The sequence below is a fragment of the Stenella coeruleoalba genome (assembly GCF_951394435.1).
Source record: "Stenella coeruleoalba genome assembly, chromosome: 19".
NCBI lineage: Eukaryota > Metazoa > Chordata > Mammalia > Artiodactyla > Delphinidae > Stenella > Stenella coeruleoalba.
In genome coordinates this window covers 40,156,347-40,179,700 of record NC_137165.1, presented here as the reverse complement: position 1 = coordinate 40,179,700, position 23,354 = coordinate 40,156,347, and the positions used below count along the sequence as shown (strand labels likewise).

The window sequence follows — 23,354 nt, the reverse complement described above, 5'->3', positions numbered from 1 at the left end:
GTCATTAAAACATGTTAATGATACAAGAAATTGCTTATGACAAGTTATAAAACACTAAATACACTTTGCTCTTGGTTATGTTAAAATAAATACAATATATATAAAACATAAAGTACTAGAAAAAAAATGCCAACATGCTAATACTACAGTGATCTTCTATGGATGCTCATATACTGGGAGTGGGAGAGAAATGATTGCCATTTTCCTTTTCTTACTCGCCTATGTTTTCAATTTTTCCACAAGGGGCATGCATCACATCCATTCACTCATTTAATATTTTATGATTAAAGAAATTTTTTTTAAGTTTTTGGCTGTGCCACACAGCATGTGGGATCTTAGTTCCCTGACCAGGGATCAAACCCATGAACCCTGCAGTGGAAGCACAGAGTCTTAACCACCCATTATTTTACGATTTTTTAAAAAAGAATTTAAACAGTACGAGGTAAATTATTTAAACAGTACAGAAGGACATGGATGAAAAGCAAGCACCTCTCCAGAAGCAACCAATTAACACTTTCTTACGCATCCTCACAGAAACTAGCTATACACTGTATTTTTTTTTTTTTTTTTTTTTTTTTTGGCGGTACGTGGGCCTCTCACTGTTGAGGCCTCTCCCGTTGCGGAGCATAGGCTCCAGAGGCGCAGGCTCAGCGGCCATGGCTCACAGGCCTAGCCACTCCGTGGCATGTGGGATCTTCCCGGACCGGGGCACGAACCCGTGTCCCCTGCATCAGCAGGCGGACTCTCAACCACTGCGCCACGAGGGAAGCCCCTACACTGTATTATTTTTATAATCAGAAAAGGTTAAAAAAACACACCCAGAAATATACCTAGTATACTTAATTCTATTCCAATCTAACTTTCATAAATTTATCTAAGCAGGATTTCCTCTTTTCTTTAAAACTACTTCTACTAAACTCAAGAGGTATTACCCCCCTAGAGCTAATATATTTGAGGCTCTGTAAAGAAGTCCAACTTAACTTTATCCATTACCCTCCTAATTTTATGTATTTCAATCATATTCTCTGTTAACATCTCAGGCTATATTCACAGATGCCACCTCTTCACAGCTGCCCCTCTCTAAACCTTCAGATTTACTTTAATAAAAGTAGGCTGGATGTCATATATAGACTACTTCAAACATAAGTATGAAAACAATAAACGAATGTATCCCCATAGACAAAAGTTACAAATCCAGGAAAACAAACCACTATGTGACCTGAAAACTGTTTTAGAAATACCTGCTTTGGATTCAAAACTGTATAAGTACAAAACTACATTAAAAAAAAGGATGTGGACTTCCCTGGTGGCGCAGTGGTTGAGAGTCCGCCTGCTGATGCAGGGGACACGGGTTTGTGCCCCGGTCCCGGAAGATCCCACATGCCGCGGAGCGGCTGGGCCCGTGAGCCATGGCCACTGAGCCTGAGCGTCCGGAGCCTATGCTCCGCAACGGGAGAGGCCACAACAGTGAGAGGCCCACGAACCGCAAAAAAAAAAAAAAAAAAAAGGATGCATATAAATGAAGGATGTAAAAATGAGAGTAACTGTCAAATCTGGGTTTTAATTTCCATTATTGTTATTACAATTTGTAAAAAACAGAAACAAAAAAAACCGACTTCAAAACGTTGGTTGGAGGAGAATCTTATATTGTTCGTGTGCTGGCCTTATTAGGTGTTAACAGCAGACTCTAATTTTAATGATTAACAATGATTTCTAAAAGTATGAGTACAATAATGACGAATGGACATTTTATAAAATAAGCACTGTTCAGCACAAGAACAATCTGTTAACATCTTAATTCTGATGTGGATTAAAGAAAGAAGCTGGACTTCAGTACAACTTGTTAAAAAATGCAAACAGGCAAACAAGCTAAGAAAGGGAAATAAAATGTACCAATCTCCCATGCAGAAACATGATTCTTTGCTAGTACCTTTGTCCTTCTTGAAATCCAGCGCGTCTTGTTTATCTGTGACAATTTCCTTCATGTTAACAACACTTCGGTGGATTAGCTGACGAAGGATTTTGATCTCACGAATGGCTGTGATTGGGAAGCCCTCTTTCTCATTGTCCAGTCTCACCTTCTTCAGGGCCACTAGCTCTCCTGTTACAACAAATTCAAACTGTTATATTACAATTAGCATTTTTTGGCCACCATCATGAATCAACCAATATATGCTCTTGCTCTGAAACAGACTTAATGCCTACTTTTTTTTTTTTTTTTTTTTTTTGCAGTACGCGGGCCTCTCATTGTTGTGGCCTATCCCGTTGCGGAGCACAAGCTCCAGACGCACAGGCTCAGCGGCCACGGCTCACGGGCCTAGCCACGCCGCGGCACGTGGGATCTTCCCAGACCGGGGCACAAACCCATGTCCCTTGTATCGGCAGGTGGACTCTCAACCACTGCGCCACCAGGGAAGCCCCTTAATGCCTACTTTAATGCTACATGGCAGATACTTTTATACTGTTAAAAAAAAAAAATCCCCATGTTCCCTTTCTTATCTTTGTCTTTTTAAAGATTTAAAAAAAAATTTTTTTTTTCTTTGCGGCACACGGGCCTCTCACTGTTGTGGCCTCTCCCATTGCGGAGCACAGGCTCCGGATGCACAGGCTCAGTGGCCATGGCTCACGGGCCTAGCTGCTCCGCAGCATGTGGGATCTTCCCGGACCAGGGCACGAACCCGTGTCCCCTGCATTGACAGGCGGACTCTCAACCACTGCGCCACCAGGGAAGCCCTTAAAATTTTAATTCAATATTCTGTTAAGCCTAAAAATTCTGTATTATTAAAATATATCAATAATCCAGCTACTTCATTTTATCTTCAAGGACTAGCCCCTTACCAAAGAGCAACTGACAAATTTTATTTTTACCTTCTCTTAAATTCCCAGCAAGTTTATTATAAAACATTTACAACGGACAGAAGGAGGAAGGTCTTTAGACAGTAATAATTATACTATTCTTTTGGAAAATTTTAGTCTATTTCATAACTTTTGGAGATCAAATAAGAACTCAAAGTTTACTTTTGCTAAATCCACCTAAGACATCAGTACTGCTAAATTTTTAACCTTCTGACATCTAAAATGTTGTGGCAATATTTACCTGTGTCTTTGTCCTTGGCTTTATATACTTGGCCATAGGTTCCCTCTCCAATAATCCCAATAATGTCAAACTTGTCCACACAGCGTTTCCCCCAGTCACTTTCTGTTTGTCTTCTTTCTCCATAACGAGGACAACAAATTCTAAAAAAGGCAAAACAAAAATAAAAACGAACAAAAAAGTTATTTAAAAAAATTAAGTGCATTCCTTTTTTTCTTTTTCTTTTTTATTTATTTTTTTGGCTGCATCACACGGCTTGAGGGATCCCGATCAGGGATCAAAACCGTGCCCCCTGCAGTAGAAGCATGGAGTCCTAACCACGCCAAGGAATTACCTAAGTGTATTCAAAGAACAAAACAGAATTCTTTTATGATGATTTCTCTGGCTCCTGAGTCTTTTATCAGTTTCTTTATTAAAAAAGCAGGACTCAAATGATATGAAATAAATAGTTTAAACAGTCTCTCACAGTGGCTAATCTCTCACAGATTTTTTTTTTTTGCTTCAGGAAGACATAAGATCAAATAACAATAGATTTGCTACTTTATTGAGTACTGGCTTCCTCAGCCATAGAATGGGAAAATAATCCCTACATCATAGGGTTACTATGAAAGTAAAATATAAAACTTTGGCAATAATATGTGCTCAATAAATGGCAACTATTTTTACTACCAAGAGAAGAATGCTAACAATCTGAAGATCAAACTCAGATTCTACTACATTTATGGCATGGCAATTTATGTAGTTCGGGGAAAAAAAATCCCCCATCTGTTAATTCTTCATTAATGTGTACATGGTTGACACCCTCTGAATTAAAGGATTTTTTTCTTCTTCAATACGCTAAGTATTATGAATTCAAAAGATACACTGGGATCAATGTTCATGGTATACTTGGATTTGGGAAATTATTGTTTTTCTAAAAAACACAACATGGTATCTATGAGTGTAGATGAAAGGATTTTATCCATTAAAATAAAATAAGATCTACATTACGCCCAATCCTCTATAAGCCTACTGGTGTAGGTTGTGGTCCAATGGTAAGGAAGAAAGCTGTAATTAAGGAAGGGTCCCTCCAAAAACTCACTTTGGTCTCTTTTTGTATGGTTGCTGAGGTGGTGTGATTGCCTTTGGTTCTGGAGAGTCTGGGGGAGATGGATCCCCACCAGGGAGCTCTGGAGGGAGAGGGAGGTCTGTGAGTAGGTGACGTGGCCTTTGTTCCTTCTCCTTCTTTACAGGTTTTGAAGGTAGAGTTTCTTTCGGACTAAACAACAGAGAGGAAAAAATGAAAAAGATCACAATTACTTAAAGGATGTGCAAATAAACCTTTTCAAAGATTATAATGTCTGGCTGTTAAAAGATTACAAAGATTTTACTTTTAAGGGGAAAAAACCCCAGTAATATAACATAATGAAATGGAGTTTATCACAGTTAAAGAGACTTGGATTTTGCAAAAAGAAATCTATAGTATATTAAAAAAACTAATAAAAAATTTGGCATATTATTTGTAGCAACTTTTTTTTTTTTTTTTTTTTGCGGTACGCGGGCCTCTCACTGCTGTGGCCTCCCCCACTGCGGAGCACAGGCTCCGTACGCGCAGGCCCAGCGGCCATGGCTCACGGGCCCAGCCGCTCCGTGGCATGCGGGATCCCCCCGGACCAGGGCACGAACCCGCGTCCCCTGCATCGGCAGGCGGACCCTCAACCACTGCGCCACCAGGGAAGCCCCTGTAGCAACTTTAATAAACTTCTTTAATGTCCTTCCTAAGATTCTATGTGGATTTTTATTGAGATGAAATAAAATGCAGGAAGTTATAATCTTAAATTTGCAAAGCACCAATGCAACTCATGAAGTCACCAAACCTGCTCCATATTTTAACCAGCAAAGATTTAAATGACTGAAAGCCCAGCAATGTAATATTGGGTTGGCCAAAAAGTTTGTTCGAGTTTTTCCATGTTCCAGAAAAGCCTGAACGAACTTTTTGGCCAAGCCAATACTATTATGTTACTAAAGATGTGGCGAGAAACTTGGAAAAAGCAAATAGTATTTTACAGTGTTTTGTAAGAAATACAGCTAAGCTGAAAATCAAAATAAGTGAAAAATATACTTATTTATTCTACTAGCTGGGAAGCAAAAGGCAACCATATCCAACCATCCAAAATGGATAAATAACCTTCAAACTAAAAATCTAAGGAGAAGAGTCCAAGAGACTATTTCAGAATCATTAAAACACTGATAGCAGAAGGTCTCTCATGATAATCAACAAATTTTAATAGTCAGTGGGGGAAACAGAAGGGATGGCTTTCCTGGAATAGACTAGAAAATTCAGTTTTCAGATCCAATTTTTAACCACCTCTATTTATGAGTAAAGGAAGGATTTTGTGCCATGCATGTCCTCAGAAAAGATAGTGCAGCATACTAATTCATGCCTACAAATAAAACCATGCTAGATAGTCTTTTGTATTCCATCACAGTATCAGAAGATTAAAAAGAATCTGAGAATCCTAACCACAGTACAAACCTCCTCTATGTTTTCAACAAGTGGTTATTTAAAAAAAATTTCTTTCATGAATACTTCCACAGAACCATAAAGAACAGATCTACCCCTTGCAATGTATGTTTGTTTGTTTGTTTGTTTTGGCTGCGTTGTCTTTGTTGCTGGGCGCGGGCTTTTCTCTAGTTGCGGAGAGCGGGGTCTACTGTTCGTTGCGGTGCACGGGCTTCTCATTGGGTGGCTACTCTCATTGCAGAGCACGGGCTCTAGGCGCGTGGGCTTCAGTAGTTGTGGCACTCGGGCTCAGTAGTTGTGGCTCATGGGCTCTAGAGCACAGGCTCAGTAGTTGTGGCTCACGGGCTTAGTTGCTCTGCAGCATGTGGGATCTTCCTGGGACAGGGCTCGAACCCATATCCCCTGCATTGGCAGGTGGATTCTTAACCACTGCGCCAGCAAGGAAGCCCCACAATGTATCTTTTTAAAGCATACTGCTGCCCTCTGTGTGTGAAACACAATCTCAAAAGCTACTACTTCCTACCAATTTTCATCATTTTAATCTCTTATAAATCAGACAGAACAATAGAATCTAGTTTGTACCATATCAACCAGAACTGGGGTAGTCAATGGACAGCAAAACAATCACCTGAAACTTTCTGTTAAATTACTGATAGAGATGAACACACAACATTATTATAATTTGCACTAAGATTTTTCTACCCTGGGAACAAAGCCTGTTACCAGAAAACTCTTGAGTCAGGATGCCATATAGATTTTTTAAATTTCCCCAATTTTTAAGACATTTGGGAAAGAAAATTCCTAATTTTTCAACTAATGTCAAAATATTTTTTATAAATTTCAATTCCTCATGACTCAGAAATAGATTCCATCTTGGTTCTGTGTCACTAGAATCAAATTATCTGAATTCTTTCACCATCATTTACGTTCAGTCTATATTTTATATTTACACTTGTTTTATCCAAAATTTACTTTATGGGTTCAAATATTGTTTGCTACTGTGAAAATGTACATTACTTCTGAAAAATTATATTTTTAGTATGTTTATGTCAAGAAAGAATGTTTGATGGGATATGTACTACCAGTTCAGGGCACAAGTTAATAGAGGTCAAATTCTGTTTCAATAAATTCCAAATGTACCAAAAACCTTGGAATAATGATGACCCATAAAATTGCAGTGCTTAACAACATTATGCTCTTTAGCCTTTAGTGTAGGGCACTCACTAAAATAAAGCTCTATATAGTTCTGAGGGCATACAGTAGATGCAGAGAGCCTAACATATTGGAGCAGATACTGAACATCTAAGTCATTACTTGAAGATTCAGTACCAGGAAGTGCTGATCTACCCTACCAATATCAGTATTTCCTGGTTCTCCATTTATACCTGCAGATGGGTTCACATGTAGTGACAAGGTTGCATAATGCTTGTATATAATTAAAAAAAAAAAAAAGTTGCCAAGCTCCAAGATGCTGAAATTTTAGAATCCGGATAGTCTCTTGGAATTTACGATGCTGGATTTAATCTGTAGGTACAATGTAACACCTCTAATAAGTCTTTATTGTTAATAAAGAAAAAAAAATATGAATTTACATATGAACTATGTGAAAAGAAATTAATTTTTGGGGGGGGGGGTGGCCGTACCACGTGGCTTCAGGGCTCTTAGTTCCCTGACCAGGGATAGAACCCGAGCCCCCTGCAGTGGAAGCACAGAGTCCTAACCACTGGAACATCAGGGAATTCCCCAAAATTAATTCTTATTAATTTTCAAAATGTAAAATAAACTACTTTAAATAGATCATTTATCTCCTTCCCCTTAAAGCAGGTTGTTTAAAAAGTGATTTATTTTTACAAACTTCTATTAAAAATTTGAGTGAATACATTAAAAACATTGTATTAGCATTCTAGTAAAAAACAAGCATTCTATTACAAAAATCCTAAAATCTAATCTGAATGTTTACCCAGGCCTATTCTACACGAGCTCAGTACTTTAAAAATACAGCCTTTGAGAATAACGTAGACTCTATTCAAGTCTGATAAAACTCCAAATGAACAAGGCTTTCAAAAAAATAAAGAAAACAATATTAAAAAAACCCTATGTGGTTAACTGAAAATTTTTAAAAAGCAGCAGATCCCCATGAATAGCTATGTTCATGAAGAATGTACCATATCACGGTGGATGTTTGGCAGCCTTTGCTTCTTGAAACCAAGAATTGTACACCATGAATCATAAAGGTTTTTGCAGTACCATTAATTAAATTCACTCCTGCATTTGATACCTGGGTTAATACACTCCTGCCCAATATATATGTTTGAAAGAAAAATTTCAATCTTTTCCCAAAAGGACAAATCCTCTAATACAAGCTTTATGTCATCCAGGTGGCAAATAATTTAACTACATGCCCGATGTCATTTCACACAAGCCCTGACTCTGGCTCCTTCAGCAGTTTTACTTATTCAAATAATCAATATTTAATGACTGCATTCTGTGTTCTATGTTTAAAACACTGTAGGCAATAAAAAGATGTGTAAGTCACATTCTCAACATTTAAGCTCCTGAAGCCTCACATGAGATAAAGTAGGAGGAATATGAGTCCCATGTGCAACTTTCAGATTCCTTCCTAAAAAGTTTTCTTACATAAAATTATTTTTCGGGACATCCCTGGTGGTCCAGTGGTTAGGACTCCACGCTTCCAATGCAAGGTGGGCAGGTTCAATCCCTGCTCAGGGAACTAGGGTCTTGCATGCTGCGCGGTGTGGCCAAAAAATTTTTTTTAAATAAATAAATATTTTTCATGTGAAAGATAGGTGCAGCTGGTACATGGATAGGGTGGCACCAAATAAGTAAATAAAAACAAGAACAGAAAAACTATCTTGAATTTATAGTTTTATAGTGAAAAAATAAAACTGATAGTGGAAGAAATCTTCACTTCCATTTTTCTACCTTTAGTAAGGACTATAAAATAAAATAGTTACACTTTTGGAATCAGAATAAATATATAACAAAAATAAGTTTTCTCACTTCATTCTCTCTCTTACACATTTTTAAAGATAGCTACACATACTCAAATAAGCACTGAATGGTCTTACTTTACCCCTCATCTGCAATCTGAAAGATAAAAATTCCTATGTGCTTTCTATCAAAATTGTTCCACCTCTGGAAACCTGCACTCCATGCTGACGCATGGTAGGTAGGTTCAACAGCTATTTGGTTAGCCAAGTAAACATTTCAAAAGCAAGATCCTTAGCCACACTGATATTGTCCTAGCCACTACGTAAACTAAGATTTAAACAAGGTTCCTGCGGATAGACAGTGGCCTAGGTTCCCTTTGGATGATACTCAATTGACTATTTTCCAACAAAAACTGTAAAAATATATCGCTTGTATCTATGAGAAGTATATTGTGTACCTCAAACAAATTTTTCTACATAAATTTCAGGTTCTGTTCTCCTTTGCAGTTCTCAGGATGTGGCAGAATTCATAAATACCTATTAATATTAGAAAGAGCATGTGAAATTTTTCTTTAAAATCAGATTTACAGCTATGTATAGTAATGGAGCCATTCTTTTAAATAATCTCTTTCCCTCTCATTTATTGCACTTGCACCTTCTAAAAAAAGTGCAGAGTGTAATCTGAAAAAATATAGATCTAAAGGGCTGAAATGTATCACTGTTCAAACTACTGATGTCACCTGGAAAGTAAGGGAAGCTTGGGAATTGGTCTGGGATGCAAGACCAATAATACTTATTTTTGTGCTTACAGTGGAAGTTTGTTGCAATAAGTGAAACTCATCCTCCAGAACAAGAGGGCAGAATCTCCACAGGAAAAAGAATAATACAAAGATTGCCATGGCATATGTCACTGCTAAATCATGTTTGTTTGGTGGTACTTGCCTGGCTAGGCCTGTCAAGAAATTAAACAAATATATTTCCTAATGCCTTCCATGAAATCAGATTCATGCTTCAAATTATTTCAGTTTTCAACACTCAGAGGACTCATTAAAATTAGAGCTCTTCCCATCACCCCACTGTGAATTTATATTCTAATTAGCAAAGATTCTACATATTGTTCTTTTCTTCTTACAGGATAATTAATTTTTTTAAAGCATCAGGAGGAAAAAAAAAGTAGCTATAAAAGACATTTTTGGGACCACTGAGGATATTATTATTATTGATATGCTACTGATATTATTTAATAAATGAATGATAAGTTTTTTAGGGTGATAAAGGTATTGTGATTATATAGGAAAATGTTCTTGTTAGGAGAGACATGCTAAAGTATTCAGAAGTGTCATGATATCTACAGTTAAAACAAATATGGCAGAAAATTAACAACTGGTGAATCAAGGTGAAGAGTATACAGGTGTTAATTATATTCTTTTAACTTTTCTGCAGCTATTTAATATTAAAATTTTCAACATAAAAATTTAAGGAGAAAAACACATGATTTTTAAATTTGAATCAAAATTATCAATAAATACACTTATGAGAAAAAGGGTTACGTAGACCTCAAACTGTAATTCTCTTTTCCTAATAAATGTCATATATAAGGACTTTTCCACTGAAAACCAAACATCAAAGGCATTTCTTATTCATGAAAGCATTCTAAACAGCCATTCATTAGATCAATTTTGACAAAGCTTGAGAACAAAAAATACATTACACTTAGAACAAGAGGGTTAAAATTTCCCAGTTAACCACAGGACTTACCTATCCATGTCATCATCTCCCAGTAATAAGGGTGGGAGGGGCAGAGGAGGCAACGTTGAAGTTTTTAGGTGTGGAATAGCAGCTGTTACAGACACTTGAGTCTTCACAGAAACCTGTACAGGGGGCTGAGAATTTGCCTGAGAGGACAGAGTTGATGTCCTTGGATGAATAGAAGGGGGCAAAGTTGAAGTACTAGAAGAAAGAACCTGACTAAATGTTGGTTGGGGAGGAGGCAGAGGTGGTTGCTGTGGAAGAGCTGGTAGTGGAGGCAAAGGTGGCAAGGGGGGTGTCTGAGGTGGAGGGGTAGTAGTTGGTAAAGGAGGTGGAGAAGTAACTGTGGGAAGAGGTGGAAGGGTCTCCTTTTCAGATGTCTCTGTCTCTTTTGGAGTAGCAATCTCCTCTTTTAGTGCTACAGGTTTAGAGTCTCTTGTTCCCTGTCCTTTTGAATCTTTAAGAACAGGATGCTTCTCAGAGTTTTCATCCAACTTTATTTTCCCTGTATCTAAAGAATTTTTGACCTCTGTATTTAGATGTGTTACATTCACCAGTTCGGTATCTGGGGCAGATTTTTCCAATTTTACACCTCTGGGTAACTTTTTAGACTCCAAGCCTGAATCCTTAGCCTCTACTGAACTGTTCTCTTTTCTAGGCAAAAATATAGGTGAACCCTTGGATTCCTTTCCATCCATTTTTGCTGCAGCGGCTGCTGCTCTTTCCTTCTTTTTCCTACTGAGTTCAGCTCCCAAGCTGGAGTTCAGTGGAAGCCTGACAGGTGAGATACTGGAATGTCGACTGCGTGACCCGGATCTCTTCTTTTTACTATGAGAAGATGAGTGTCTTGAATATGCGGGACTTCTACTTCTAGACTTCATGGATTTTCTACTGGAAAAAGAAAAAAGCAGTTTAAAATGGATAGACTACAGCAATGTGGAATAGATCAGTTAAACAAACTATGAAAAACTGTAACTTAAAAAACCCACTGAGTATTTAGCAATCTTAAAAATAGATTAGGTACCATCAAATAATAATAATAATGTATCAATATTGGTTCATTAATTGTAACAAATGTAAGATGTTAACAATAGGGGAAACTGAGTTTGAGGACATAAAATAATTCTTTGTACTATCTTTACAATTTTTCTGTAAATTTAAAACTGTTCTTTACTTTAAAAAATAGATTAGAAGGAAATAAATCCTGCATGGCAACATATTTCAATCATATAATCTAAAAATTATCCACTACTTATTCAACTGAAGGAAGATGGATGGATACTTTTTTCCCATGTTAGAAAATACCCATATTCACAATGATTACTTTTAGCACTTTGGTTTAAATATCTGATAAACTGAAAACATGATTTTAAAAAGTCATACTTAATGCTAAACGTGGGTTATATCAATTAGGAAGTTAAAAGTAACTAGCACACTTCAGCAAAACCTAAATTTTTTAAACTAGACAGCTATTTTATTGAGAAATCCCAGGAAAAGTTTCTGTTCCTTGTATCCTCACTTTATAATTAAGTTGCACCTATACTAAACAAACCCCCAATTACAAGAGTTAGGATTTACAAAAACTAGATAAACCAGAGAAACTGTCTTACCAAAATAATTTATTAGAAGTTATTAAAACTATGATGGCTTCTAGTACTTTCAAATATAAAATGATTTCCAATAAACTTTTTAGGAATTCATAAAGCAAGGTATTATTGCATGTTCAACTTATCTTCTCCATTATTAAGGAAGGATTGGAAAGTAAAATCTGGGAATCTATAAGGCAGATTATTCTAAATTAAAACCCAAACCCTCATTAATTCTTTTTTGCTTTTTCATAAAGCCTAATGTGCTCAGGCCTCAGTGTGAGGAGGAAAAAAAATCAGCACAAAAAATGTGACTGGACAAAAGATAATTTGCGCAGTAGTGTAAAACAAATTGTTCCCATTCCAGATCTTCAATATCTCCCTTTATCGTTGATCATTGGTAAGGCTGATGTGATTCAAAATGTTTCAAAACAAATAGCATATACATGGTAGGTGAAACAACTCACATGATGTTAGTCATGATTTTCTTATACCTATAATGCTTTTTGGAAACTTTCTTCCACGTTTATTAAAATGTAAAGTTATCATTGGAATCAAAGTGCTCAAAACAACAATAACAACAATGTATATATGAACATGAGGATATAAAATACTGAAAGTAGTTAAGTGAATTTACCAAGTATCCACTTACCCTTCAGAAAACTAATACTTCTCTTATAAATAAGTGGCTAAAACAAGAGGTTTTCTCTGATTGAATTATAGGCTGGTCTAAAACTAACATTATCTCAGAAAAACACTAAGTAATGTCAGAGACCGTGCTCTACAAACCACTGTTTCTTTCATCTTTCAGCATGACTAAATCTTCCTAAGGAACTCTGCTACAAACCTTAAACTTCTGAACAGAAGCCTACAATTAATAGGATGTTTGGATGGCCATAAGTTATATAAACGTTACATTTGAGGTCCAGGTCCACTCTTCAAGGAAAAAAGGGGGTATAGGGAACAACAAATAGGTAAATGCAGGCAACAAAAAAAATTGTCTTCAAAAACAAATGTATTTTTTCCCTAAATTAAGTTAGGTCCCACCATTTGAAATGAAATTTCTACTATTAATCACTAATAATTTGGTGGATGCGAAGACCTTGCGTTTCTGCCAAAGCATTTTCAGTCTTTAAAAATGAAATCTTTTGTTTAATCTTGACTGTCTCTCAAGGAAAAAAAAAGAGAATACCATAAAAGGGATCTGTATGTTTCTCCACCCTGACTCTAAGAAATTGAATGAGGAAAACTACATACATAACGCACACACACAAACACATAATGCTCTTTTCAAGCCAACTAAAAATGTGCATGTGACTCCAGAATTATTATGTAGTGTTTATATTTGTGTCCTATAATACTGTGTCTCCAATTCTTTCTTGATTTATTTTTACCATCACTGCACTAGTTCCAACTAAGTGAGTAGAGGAAGAGAGAACTTGAGATTTGAATCCAAAAGGAATCACTGCAAAGTAGCAGTTTTTACTGAAACTTGTTTTAGTGTTTTAGCCTCAATGTAATTCTGTATTCCCAAACCCCATAACAATCAAAAATTCTCAGAACAGGCTTAATGAAACTACTCCCTCAAGAAAACAAATATTCTGAGAATATTTCTAAGGCATCCTTAAAAAACTAAGCAATTTTACAAATGGTACAGTTAAGACATCCATTTCACTGTATATAAATTTACCCCTCATCCCTCCAAAAAAAAAAAAGTGAACTCTAGCTAATGGTGTACATGCTAAAGTGTTTATAGTGAAGTATACAGAATGGAACTTCACTATAAACTTCAAGTAAGTATGCAACTTACTTTCAGATGAATCAAAACAAATGAAGGTGGAGAGATGGATAGAGATGATAAAATGTATAGCAAATATTAATTGCAGAATCTAGGTGGGACATACTTGAGTCCTCACTACAATTCTTTCAACTTTTCTGTGCTTGAAAAATTGTAATAAAATGGAGGGGGAAAGCCTAAGGAACTTCAGACTCTAACAGCTAGGAACTCCTGTAGCTTGATGAATTCAAACTAGTTTACGAATAATTATAACTTTAAGTCAGCAAAAATTACTCACACTGACATATAAAAGACATGCATGGATTTTTTCAAATTCGCATAATTTCTCTACTAGTGTTCAACAACATTTCCCTCATTCATTGATAGAATTTACTGACTGGCTCCAAGTACCAGGCACTGTACCTGGCTATGCACTCATATTTACTAATTAATCCTCACAACAACTCTAGAAGTAGGTAGTTATTATTCTCATTTCACACACAGAGAAATTAAATTATACGCCAAAGGTCACAAAAGCAAGATTAGGATTCCACTCAGGTATAACTCCAAAGCCCAAGTTCTGCTTTTGAAGAAAAGCAAAGAGGAAGGTACATCTCACCACCTAGGAACAAGAACAGTTTTCTGTAGACAATTCACTTCAACAATTAAATTTCAAACTAACATGACTTTCTCACCAAAAATATCACAGTGAAGGTACTATTACCAATTTTTAAGAGAAAGATTTTGAAATTAACCTGTGGTCACAAATAAGTCAATGGTGATGCTGTAAATAAAATCAAATTATCCTTGGAAACAATTTCTGCTAGGTTATACCATAAAAGGGAAAAAGAACTAATTGGCTGAATTTCCACTAGAAACATCACATAAAAGACAGGTGTCTCGGGCTTCCCTGGTAGCGCAGTGGTTGAGAGTCCACCTGCCGATGCAGGGGACGTGGGTTCGTGCCCCGGTCCGGGAAGATCCCACATGCTGCAGAGCGGCTGGGCCCGTGAGCCGTGGCCGCTGAGCCTGCGCGTCCGGAGCCTGTGCTCCGCAGCGGGAGAGGCCACAACAGTGAGAGGCCCGCATACCGTAAAAAAGACACGAGTCTCTTGTAAGTTATCAAAAAATTGTCAATTAGGAAATAAACTTACAAGTTTGGAGACTCAGTGGACAGCACAAATGGTAGATGACTTAGGCAAATAGCCCCGAGATAATACAAATGAAAAATTTTAATTTCTTACATCTCCAATCAGGTCCAATGAAGCCTAAGGCACTAATACCAAAGTGATTTTTAAAAAGTTAAGACAAAGCAACTGAAATAGCTGGATAAACTCTGGGCACCAGTATCAATCCTATGCAGTCAGTAAGCAGAAGCCTATGATTTTTCTCACGTGGGAGCTTACAACTGAAGATCCCACCACTGGAAGTACCTACCTTTAGCAGCTGTAGGCATGTGAACTCTGCACTTCTCCAATTCTGGGTTAAGAGGAGACCAGACTCACCTACATGATGACTAGCCAATAGCAAAGTGTTCCAGTCAATGATGAACACTGGGGGCTTCAACAAAATGTTAACATGTCTAATCACCTGTTCCTCATAAGCCACCGAAAGAAGGAACGGGCTGTTAGACAAATAGCTCACCTGGGGAGCGGACTCCGGCTCAGAGAGCGCTTGCTCAGGAAAGGGCTGCTGGACCGCCTTCGGCCGTAGGGACTGGGTGATCTCCCACTGTAAGAGCCACTCCTTTCATAGCTGGAAGAACGTCGCCGGCTATAGGGACTCACAGACCTCTGTCGTCTACTGTAGGGACTGGGTGACCGTGTACTGGACTGGTAGGCAGAAGGCTCCTTGTAAGGTGGGCTGATTGACTGCCTTCTTGAGGTACTTCCCGGACTCTTCTTGTAGGAGTCGTAATTGCTAGAGGTGTGAGATCTCGGGGGACTAAGGTCATAATCTTGGCCGTAAGAAGCTCCTGAGGGGCTATCATCTTGCTTGGGGCTGTCCGACCACTTCCGGTGGGGACTCCTGGACCTCCGTTTGGGGCTGTCCACGGTTTTGTAACTTTTGGGTGTTTCCCTTTTCCGATGACTTTTACTCCGGTCTTTGTGCCCGGACTTCAACTCGCGTTCTTTCCGGGTCTTCTCCTTATGGAGTTTGGATGACCTGGATTCCTTGTTGCTGCTGCTTTTGGAGACCTGCGTCTTTCCATGGTCATCATTCTCCTCATTTGAACGCTTTGAACTTCCTGATATCCGGTCCTTCATCGATCCCGACTTGCTGGAGGCTTCCAGGTTTTTTTCTTTCTCTGACTGTTTAGTTTTTAGCAAGTCCCGGGAACGTCTGTGCTGGTGGTGACGGTGTTTGTGGAGGCGGTCACTCCGATCAGTCCCGCGACGTTCATCATTCTCCCTCCGGTCCAGTTTGAAGGCCATGTCGTCAGAGAAGGTATCGGAATCAGAGCTAATGTCATCATACTCCACCAAAGGTTTGATAATTGTACCCAAAGGTGCTGCTTCGGGGGTCACCAACCCCATGTCTTTGGAGTGCTTGGACCTATGCCGCTTGTGCTTCGACACCAAGCGGTGACGCTCCCTGCTGTTGGAGCTGCCACCTCCCGATGACGGCTGCAAAGTTCCAGAAGCTCCTCCACTCCCGTCCTTCTTGCCCCCATGTCTCTCTGGATTGGGCATTCCCTTTCCCCTGGCCTCAAAATGGGGAAAAAGTTCCCCAGCACTCCAAAAAGTAACCCCCACCCTCCCCCCCAGCCCCAGCCCCACGCCTACCAAAGCGCCCCTACAAGGGGGTGGGGAGGGAAGGGACGGTAGCCCAGGCTCCTCCTCCCTCCCGACTCCTCAGCACCCTCCTACATGAGGTGGGGGGTGAAGGAGCCAGGGAAGAAATGAGAGTTCCTCAGCAGTGGAGTTGCGAGACAACGGGTAGCCGCTCGAGTCTGTTTCCCCTCCTCCCCACGCCGAGCCAATCCTCAGGCCCAGGCGCCGGGGAGGTCGAGGAAGTAGGAAGCCGACGGCCCGGGGCTGTGGGGCCGACTCCGGCTCTGGGGCCCTGTGAGGACTGCGCGGGCCCTTCCCCTTCCCGGTAGCCCGGCTCGGGGCGGCTTCCTGTCGCTGGGGTCCCGCGGCCTAGGTGCCTCACGCCCCCTTTGTCCCTCGCTACTGAAAGAGTCCCTTTTCTAGCTTCCGCCTCACCTCAGTACCTCACACTCACTCGCTCCCTCACAGAGGCTCACAGTCACACACTAGGTTAAACCGAAACAGCACTGGGAGGAAGGGGGAGGGGGTAATCCCAGGAAATATCGCGAGAATCTGCAGTACTCTCGCGGTATTTCCTGCTTCCTTTCACCTCTCCCCACTGCCTGCTCAAACAACGCGAGAGCAAGTCCCGGGCCAGAAACGCATTCCGCCAGATTCTCGCGATAAGATCCCAGCTCCGCGTTTGAGCAGAACTTTATTGAAACGGACTTAGGAGGAATTTTTAAATTCAAGACTTTATTAATAACTCATTGAACAAATACATATTCCCAAGTTCCGGCGCAAACTAATTTTTGCATACTCTGTAACAGCTCCTTTAAATACCACGATGAAAATATTGTCAACAGAATAAAGAGCAAATGTGGGGCTATTTCAACCCAAGTCCCTAAGTATTAACGATTCTTCCCACTTAGGTAGCATATACTACTACGTGCATTATTACTAATTCTCGTACTGCCCTGCAATAACACAATTTCCTCATCCCTATTTTACAAATAAGGAAACCCGGACTCAGAAAAGTTGAGTAAGTTACTTAGGGTAACAAAGCTAACCCAGCAAGGGCCAAAGAAGAGATAAAAATTCACGTCTGGGGACTTCCCTGGTGGTGCAGTGGTTAAGAATCTGCCTGCCAATGCAGGGTGCGTAGGTCCGGGAATATCCCACATGCCGTGGAGCAATTAAGCCAGTGCACCACAACTACTGAGCCTGCGCTCTAGAGCCCATGAGCCACAACTACTGAGCCTGCATGCTACGACTACTGAAGCTCGCGCACCTAGAGCCTGTGCTCTGCAACAAGAGAAGCCACAGCAATGAGAAGCCCACACACCACAGTGAAGAGTACCCCCTGCTCGCCACAACTAGAGAGAAGTCCCGGGCACAGCAATGAAGACCCAACACAGCCAAAAAAAAAAAATTCGTGTCTGACCTTAAGCTACAAGCTCTTTCATTGTGTGGCACTACCACTCTCCAGTCTGCTTAAAATCTTAAGAATCTTGAAAGCTCATCACCTCTTGAGATCATCTTCTGGCTCTTTTGGAATCATTTAGCCATTTATCTTCACACAGAAGATTATAGTTATGAACAAGCAAAGCATAGTATTCATGAACAGGAAAAAGTATCTTACACTGCCCCTCATTTTTTATCTTTCAAAATTCCTTGGCACATGTTAACTCATTCCATTCACAACTTACCTCTTCACAACTTACCCCTGAAATAGGTTGCATTAGTGAGGCGACTAAGGAACAGAGAAGCTAAGTGGCTTGTCCAAGCTTCCCCATTCTTTTCTTCAATAAATATGTGTGTGGGACTTTAAGGTCCTTCTCCGTGTACTAGTGCCCACTGAGACCCCTCAAGAAGGATATAGACAATATATTCATACCTCAAAACATAAGGTAATAAATGTCATAAGAATGATACAGAGCAGTGTGGAGGTTCAAAAGAAGGTTGGGAGTGGTAAGAGCAAGCTTTATAAAAGTATGACATTTGAGGGGCTTCCCTGGTGGCCCAGTGGTTAAGAATCCACCTGCCAATGCAGGGGACACAGGTTCGACCCCTGGTCTGGGAAGATCCCACATGCCACGGAGCAACTAAGCCTGTGTGCCACAACTACTGAGCCCGCGTGCCACAACTACTGAAGCCCGCACACCTAGAGCCCGTGCTCCGCAATGAGAAGCCACCGCAATGAGAAGCCCGTGCACTGCAACGAAGAGTAGCCCCCACTTGCTGCAACTAGAGAAAGCCCGCGCGCAGCAGCGAAGACCCAACACAGCCAAAAATAAACAAATAAAAATTTTTTAAAAAGTATGACATTTGAGTTGGGCCAGAAAACGTAGATAAGGATTTGTATATGAAAAGAGCATCCAGTAAATTAGGAGCCAGAAAACATTCTGAATGAAGGCAGAAAAATCTACTCTCCAAATCACTCCCTGAAAATGTTCTTGTTGCTTTGGGTCACATGGGTACAAAAAAAGTTTTTTACTTAAATGTTTGAGCCCATAAATCTTCATTAAAAAAAAATGAAAAAGACAGGGAATTCCTGGCTGTCCAGTGGTTAGGACTCTGTGCTCTCACTGCCAGGGGCCCCGTTTCCATCCCTGATGGGGGAACTAGGGTCCCACACGCTATGCAGCTCAGCCAAAAAAAAAAAAAAAAAAGAAAAAGACCAAGTTTTTCATGACAACTTTTTAATCATCTACAGAAGTAAAATTAATACTATCAAGAAAAAAGAATAAAAGAGGATAGAATTAAGTACTTGAACTCAGGTGTGGTAACTCCTCATTCATTGCTGCAAGAGGGCCTGGATGTAAAGGTCTCCACCAGTGTCTAACATGATGGCAGATGACATGAGACTTAATGAGCTGATTAGATGAAGTGACTGGTCCACCTTATTAAGCGTTGGCATGAGTTCATCAAAATTACTCTGATTTTTTCTTTTTTTTTTTTTGTGGTACGCAGGCCTCTTACTGTTGTGGCCTGTCCTGTTGTGGAGCACAGGCTCCAGATGCTCAGGCTCAGCGGCCATGGCTCACGGGCCCAGCCGCTCTGCGGCATGTGGGATCTTCTCAGACCGGGGCACGAACCCGTGTCCCTTGCATTGGCAGGCAGACTCTCAACGACTGCGCCACCAGGGGAGCCCCATGTATCTTTTTGAGTTATAGTTTTGTCCAGATACATGCCCAGGAGTGGGATTGCTGGATCATATGGCAACTCCATTTTTATTTTGGGGGGCAACCTCCATACTGTTTTCCACAGTGGCTGCACCAATTTACATTCCCATCAACAGTGTAGGAGGGTTCCCTTTACTCCACAACCTCTCCAGCATTTATTATTTGTAGACATTTTAATGATGGCCATTCTGACCAGTGTGAGCTGGTACCTCACTGTAGTTTTGATTTCCACATTTCTCTAATAATTAGCAATGTTGAACATCTCTTTATGTGCCTGTTGGCCATCTGTATGTCTTCTTTGGAGAAATGTCTATTTAGATCTTCTGTCCATTTTTCGATTGTTTTTTTTTTTTTTTTTCGTTATTGAGTTGCATGAACTGTTTGTATATTTTGGAAATTAAGCCCTTGTCAGTCTCATCATTTGCAAATATTTTTCTCCCAGTCTGCAGCTTGTCTTTTCGTTTTATGGTTTCCTTTGCTGTACAAAAGCTTATACGTTTGATTAGGTCCCATTTGTTTATTATTATTATTTTTTAAAAGATATGGTACATTTTTAAAAATATTTATTTATTTATTTAGGCTGTGCTTGGTCTTAGTTGTGGCTCATGGGATCTTAGTTGCCGCATGCAGACTCTTAGTTGAGGCACGCATGTGGGATCTAGTTCCCTGACCAGGGATCGAACCCAGGCCTCCTGCACTGGGAGTGTGGAGTCTTATCCACTGGACCACCAGGGAAGTCCCCTGTTTAATTTTGCTTTTATTTCTATTGCCCTGGGAGACTGACCTAAGAAAACATCGGTATGATTTATTGTCAGAGAATGTTTTGCCTATGTTCTCTTCTAGGAGTTTTATGGTGTTATGTCTTTAAGCCTTCAAGCCATTTTGAGTGTGTCTAAATTTTTAAATACAACTGCTGAGATTGGCCAAAACTGGTGAGAATTGTGCCTTTGTAAAACAAGGGTTGCTTCCCTTTACAGAAAAACTTTGAACTCTGAAATTCCAGGACTGCATGATTTGCTTTATTTGCATGACCTCGCAGGGCAGGGAGTCAGGGCAACTCTGGGAAGCCCAAGGTGATCAGTCAGGTGATGACTGTAGTTTCCCTGTAAATCCCCCAAAGCAGGTCAGAAAGCTTCTCCTTAGGCTGTACACAAGGGGAAATATTTAACTAAAGTTATAATAATTTTCCCTCACCCCAAGGCCAATTTGTTAGTTTAGATTTTGGTTTAAAGAGTCCTCTGGAGTCTCCCACAAAGCTTAGTCATTTAAAATTTGTCCATCCTCCTCTTCTTGGCATATAAGATTACTCCTATGTGTACCTTAAATGCTTTTCTTATTTAATGACACGTCTCTCCTATCTTTACTTTTAGAGTACAAATTTTTCCACAATGTCATTTCAGCTGCATTTTCGGATGAGAAATAATAACTTATTCTATTCTGTGACTAAAATTTGGTAAAGTTTATTCTGTTTTCAAGTTTTATATGATTTAACATTTCCTAGCCACACTTAATACAGACATTATTGTTTATTTGTACAGAGAGCTTTCATGGGGAAATGTAACTGTGTATCCAACAGTGATGCTTTGGGCGTAAGAATAAATTAACAAAAAATTTTTCGGTGCCTACAATTACAGTGACCAGTCATATTTTCAGAACTCTAAATCAGGTGAGCCCATCAAGGGCTGGGACTGTGCTTTCAAGTTTATATTACCAGCTCCTAATACACAAGTATTAGGACTCCACAGATATTTGTTGGATGAAGAGTACTTTGACAACAGGAAAGGAAACAGCATTTTATTTTATTTTTTGTTTCTATTTATTTATTTTTTGGCTGTGCCACACGGCTTGTGGGATCTTAGTTCCTCAACCAGAGATCAAACCCAGGCCCTTGGCAGTGAAAGCATGGACTCTTAACAACTGGACTGCCGGGGAATTCCCACAGCATTTTAAATATGAACTGTCTTTGGAAATTCTCATTTGGATAAATGCTTTTGCTAGATTTACATGAACATACTTTTACACTAAAAAAAATTTGTTGATTATCTGAAATTCAAATTTAATTGAGTGTTCTGTATTTTATCTGACAACACTATCAGTTTATCCCAACAATATGTATTGAGTCTCTGACATGTGTCAGGAGCTAGGCTAGGCAGTATCACTAGACAGTAGTGAAAGCAGCCGCCCTTCCTGGATTTGATAGTTTAGCAGGGAAGACAGGCATTGAATGCATCATCATGTACTTAATTAATTTTGATGGTGAAAGTGGTATTAAAGAGAAATTTGAAATAATATAACGGAGGACCTGATCAAGTGACGGGTTAGAGAAGCCTTGCTTCTCTAGTCCAGAGCAAGAGACATTTACATTGAGATCTGAATAAGTTGGCCTCAGTGAGGAGAGGGGGGGTGGGGTAGGGAAAGACCTCCCAGCAGTTAAAAAGGCATGTTCAAGGACCTTGGGAGAGGAAGGAGTGAAGGAATTGTCTGCAGGTGGAAGGTCAGTGTGGCTGGGGTTTGGCAAGGGGAGAAGAGCTGGGTCTAGAGAAGCTTTTTAGGCCCAGTAAAACATTTGTCTACTAAGCCCAGGTACAGTGCTAGGTAGTGGGGATTCAGAAATGAGAGGCAATTCCTGCCCCGAGAAACTCACTGTGTAGTGACTGAAAGGAATGAGGGCACGAGGAATAGACAAGAAGTAAAATTTAAGTTCTACTTTCAAGGAGCATGGTTTATATCTTTGTGGCAATAAGCATGTGGCAAATAAAGATTTATTCTTATTAAATTTACACTGCTGTGCCTGCTCATCTGAACTGCAGTTACCTGCTGGAATGGCTTTGGAGGATGTTTGCATATCATTTTTGAAATATGGGGAAAGTCTGAGACTAAAGAACCAGTGGAAATCCATTGCTTAATATCCTGACAGCAAACTAGGTAAAATCCAACTTTTCAGCAGTTATTCTCAAGGGTGTGTATGGAAAAAAAGAACATTGAAAAAAAAAATGCAGCCTTAACTATTTTAAGAACTTCCACCCAATGCTAGCACAATTGTATTTTAGCCTGGCTCTTGTTCCAGTGGCCACGAACTTATCGGCATTACTCCAGCTTTCTCTTTGGGAGGATTTACTGACACAAGAGATATGACTACACATTCTTTGTGATTTGTAGTGTAGAGTATTAGCTAAACTGCTTGTTTTCACTATGATTACAAAAAAGATACAATCAATTGTGAACACCTTTGGGATCCTAAAGATAATTAACAGCATCCGATGATCTGACTGCTGCAAACAAGTTTTTCTTAATCCAGAATCTCCCAGATCTTCAAAAATATTGGAATTGCTCAAGAAAAATATTTCTGAAATTAAAAAGAAAATTAGGACATGTAAATTAAGTGTACCGGGCTAGCTTGGGACATTGTTACAAATACCCAACATTTTTTTCCACCTAGTATCTCAAGAAAGCGAGTATTTTAATAAAATATTCCCGATAACAGTATTTTCGAAGAGCTAGTCTTTTAGTAAAGAGAGCTGGGGATTTAAATTTGCAAACTGCTTAAAAGCCAAAACGAAAGTGCCAATTTCCGCAGAGGAGCCGAACACTTCCAACTAGCAAACTCCATGCCTACGGCCGAGAAGCCTAAGACAATTGAGAGAGAAGGAAGGGTGGGGAGAATCTCGCGAGTAGCAACGTATTAACCATTTTTCGCGATATTTGGTGCCCAACCCTTTTCCTCTCTCTCGCAGGATCACGGTTAATCTCGCGATC

General features: G+C 39.6%; 1 protein-coding gene across 6 annotated transcripts in view; it reads right to left on the bottom strand.

The window, feature by feature from the left end:
* Positions 1–16,384, bottom strand: part of CDK12 (cyclin dependent kinase 12) — a 61,470-nt gene extending 45,086 nt beyond the window's left edge. For 5 of the 6 annotated variants that reach the window (XR_013824971.1, XM_079903795.1, XM_079903791.1 and 2 more), the window contains exons 1-5: positions 15,305–16,384; positions 10,307–11,188; positions 4,176–4,352; positions 3,098–3,237; positions 1,931–2,101 (exon numbers count right to left, since the gene is read on the bottom strand). Coding sequence is in view for 5 of the 6 variants with exons in the window: in XM_079903795.1 (XP_079759921.1) it covers positions 1,931–2,101; positions 3,098–3,237; positions 4,176–4,352; positions 10,307–11,188; positions 15,305–16,353 (2,419 nt within the window). In the remaining variant the exon portion in view is untranslated. The remainder of the gene's footprint in view (positions 1–1,930; positions 2,102–3,097; positions 3,238–4,175; positions 4,353–10,306; positions 11,189–15,304) is intronic. The other variant, XM_079903792.1, reaches the window with a different exon arrangement.
* Positions 16,385–23,354: the final 6,970 nt, after the last annotated feature.